This window comes from Ranitomeya variabilis, chromosome 3 (assembly GCF_051348905.1).
Source record: "Ranitomeya variabilis isolate aRanVar5 chromosome 3, aRanVar5.hap1, whole genome shotgun sequence".
Taxonomy (NCBI): Eukaryota; Metazoa; Chordata; class Amphibia; order Anura; family Dendrobatidae; genus Ranitomeya; species Ranitomeya variabilis.
The window spans coordinates 293,686,584-293,689,762 of NC_135234.1; the positions used below are offsets into that span (position 1 = coordinate 293,686,584).

Here is a 3,179-nt window from a genome sequence, read left to right on the forward strand (position 1 = left end):
TAATATTTTTTGGGCCACCTCATATCTGTATACTAAAGACACATAAAGCTGCAGTCTTTTTATTTTTAACTAGAGGAGATATGATGTGGCCCAAAAAATTAGTGTGTGGCGAAGTTTCATGGCGCACGGTGTGTTGCCGGCGGCAGAAGACACAATAAACCAAACATAATTGTGGCAAATCAAACTTTTTTATTTTAACAACAGGAAAAAAATTATTTTTTACTGCGCCGGCTTGGGGTAGAGTGATGTAAACGGGGGGTGTGAAGAACTGAGGCCTGGTTAACCGTGGACGATGCAGAGGTGGCAGGAGAAGGGGCAATGAAACTAGAAGGGTCTGGAAGTTCGGGGATGGGGCTTGACACATGAGAGGCTTCAGACGCACTGGAAGGGTGAGACAAACCTGACATTACAGACACATTGGGAGGTGAAGGGGGAGGAATGTTAAGAGTCCTTGTTTTTTGTTTTTTTTGTGTTTTTTTTTTTTGTTTGCCTGGTTGTGGGAGGTCTTGGTGGGCTCATATGGCATGGCGTGGTGGTGGGTGACCTGTCAGGGTCCGGCTGCACTGTGTCAGAGTCCATAGTGCTCGTAGATCGTGCAGCCATGCCAGAGTCCATAGTGCTCGTAGAGCGTGCAGCCAGGCCAGAGTCCATAGTGCTCGTAGAGCGTGCAGCCATGCCAGAGTCCTGCTGCATAGTGGAGGAGGCGGTACGGAAGGCCATGCCAGGGTCCTGCTGCATCGTGGAGGAGGCGGTACGGAAGCCCATGCCAGGGTCCTGCTGCATCGTGGAGGAGGCTTTACAGAAGGCCATGCCAGGGTCCTGCTGCATCGTGGAGGAGGCGGTACGGAAGGCCATGCCAGGGTCCTGCTGCATCGTGGTGTCAGTGGAGGAGGTCCAAGCAGGAGCAGCGGATGTCATGGTGGTGGCGGTGGGATGTCTAACTGCACTCGGCATGGTGGTGGTACTGTAGTGGTGTCCGGCTGTGGAAGGAATTGAGGTGGCCGTGCAGTGGGATGCAGCAGAAGTCGACATCAAGCGTGACAGTGAAGGCACAGGTGGATATGCCCCCACTGTCTGCTGAAAATACAGACTCTGCTGCATAGCCTGCACGTAAGCAGCATTGCAGGCCTGCATGACACTCAGCTGGAGATCAGGAGTAAGATGTTCCGACATGCCCTGCTCAATTTGATTAAAAAAATGATGTGCTGGCCTCTGGAGATCGGCTTTCACTTGATCAAGGCTGTTGCTGACCTCCTGGATACGTGCATTTAAGAGGTTATGCGAAGCATCCATTCGGTCACCCAAAGCCTTGATCGCATCGTGTAAAACCGAGCTCAAGTGCAAAAACTCGGGCATGAGTGACCTGTCCGAAGCCCTCTGCCGGGATGAGCCCAAAAAAAAGGGGGCAGTGGAAGAGGACTGCGAAAGGGGAAGATCTGATGGACCAGCTCCCTGGTCTCCAGTTAGTGTGGAAGGCCCACTTGCTGCTGCGCTGCTGGATGGCTGGGACGGGTTCGTGGCTGTCGGATGAAGGACCGCTCCAGAACCTGGGCCAACAGTCGTGCTGTATGTGCTGTGAAAAAAGGAAAAAGAAAATTAATATCAAAAATTTACCAGACGCAAAATCCTGTGGAATTAAAAAATACAGATTATGGCAATACAATACAACCTAATGCACGTGATAAATACTTACGTTCTCTGGGCAAGGACCGGTCTTAAGAATGACAGTACTCGATGGTATTTGTAACGTCTGATCCTTGCTCCTGAACCACTGGGAACATGGCTCTCTTGACGCAGGTCCTTGTTGAAGCGGTCCTTCATCGAACGCCAAAGTGTTTTGACTTTGGATACTGTTAAAAAAAAAAAATTGTGGTCAGAAAAAGGACTTTTGGCCATGCTCACACAACTGTGTGTGATGAGAGAAACTCCTGAGAGTTTCTTTCATCACACACAGTCGAGTGAGCACGACCAAGGTCTCTGCTGCTTCACACTGCAGTGCAATACTTACCAAATGCAGCTCGGACCCGTGTCGGGGCGTTGTCCCAGCCATCCCACATCGCTTGGGCCACCTCATTCCATAACCGCCGGATCGTGATGTTGTTCGAGTGCAGTGGATCCCGGATGTCCCACAACGGGACTCGCTCCTGGACCAGGGTGATAAGGAGGTCATTTTCAATTAGGTCATCCTCCCGTTGTGAAACCTAAAAATTAAAGAAAGTCATTAAAGTTTGCTCAATTTACATAAGGAAAAGAAAGAAAAAAGATGCTGAGAAATGGCATGAATAGGAAAGTCAACATACAAAAGGATTTCAGAAGAAAAAAGTAAAGAAATACGAGTGTAAAGAAAGGAAGATTCAAGAATAATACACGGAGGACAGTCAGCCTTGTATACGTACCCGCTGCCGCCTTTCCACCGGACCTTGACTCCGCTGCTCCTGCCCTGTCTCAGCCGCAGTAGAAGAGCTCTAAAAAACAGAAAAAATCAAATTGTCACATGTGTCGATGTGACAGTGAATACTTACCAATCTGACGAGGCAAGTACTCACCTCACTGAGGACATGCTCCACTTCGGACTGTCCTGGCCGAAACTCCTCACCAGATGAAGAATCCGAAGAAGACATTCTGATGCATGTAGAAAGAAAGAAATGGCAGAAATTAGGACATGTAGAGACAGAAAATAGAAAATGAAGGCATTGGATAGGATATACTCACATTGTTCAGTGTCTTGTTTTCCTTTCAAGGATGTAGCCTGCGTCTCGTCTGCTTCAGTGTCTGGTGAGAAGTGACCTGCAACTGTCCACACCCTCCCTTTTATCACCTTGATGGTGGGGGGTGGCTTATCAGTGTCTAGACATGTTTTTCTCAATTGAAACGCATTCATTCAAAAACGCAACCAAACGCATGTGCAAAAAAACGCATGCGTTTACATAGACAGCAATGCATTTTTTTGTCGCAATCCTTGCGCAATCGACCACATGCGTTTCCTGGCGGCAAATAGACGCCGCCAAAAATTACTGCATGTTGCATTTCCGCGCCAAGCCGCAAACGACGCATGCGTCGTCAAATGCGGCAAAACGCGAACAAAAAAACGCATGCGTTTTTAATGTTAAATATAGGAAAACACGACGCATGCGTTTATATGCGGTACAAACGCTGTGGCAACAAACGCCAATGTGAAA

The 3,179-nt window shown here is 48.4% G+C and overlaps 1 protein-coding gene across 1 annotated transcript; it reads right to left on the reverse strand.

The window, feature by feature from the left end:
• Positions 1 to 231: 231 nt before the first annotated feature.
• On the reverse strand, positions 232 to 2,979 carry LOC143818178 (uncharacterized). Its single transcript, XM_077299575.1, has 2 exons — positions 2,009 to 2,979; positions 232 to 1,850 (listed from the first exon to the last, which is right to left on the reverse strand). Exon 2 carries the CDS (start codon positions 1,354 to 1,356, stop codon positions 442 to 444), a length of 915 nt encoding a protein of 304 aa, XP_077155690.1. The 5' UTR covers positions 1,357 to 1,850; positions 2,009 to 2,979; the 3' UTR covers positions 232 to 441.
• Positions 2,980 to 3,179: the final 200 nt, after the last annotated feature.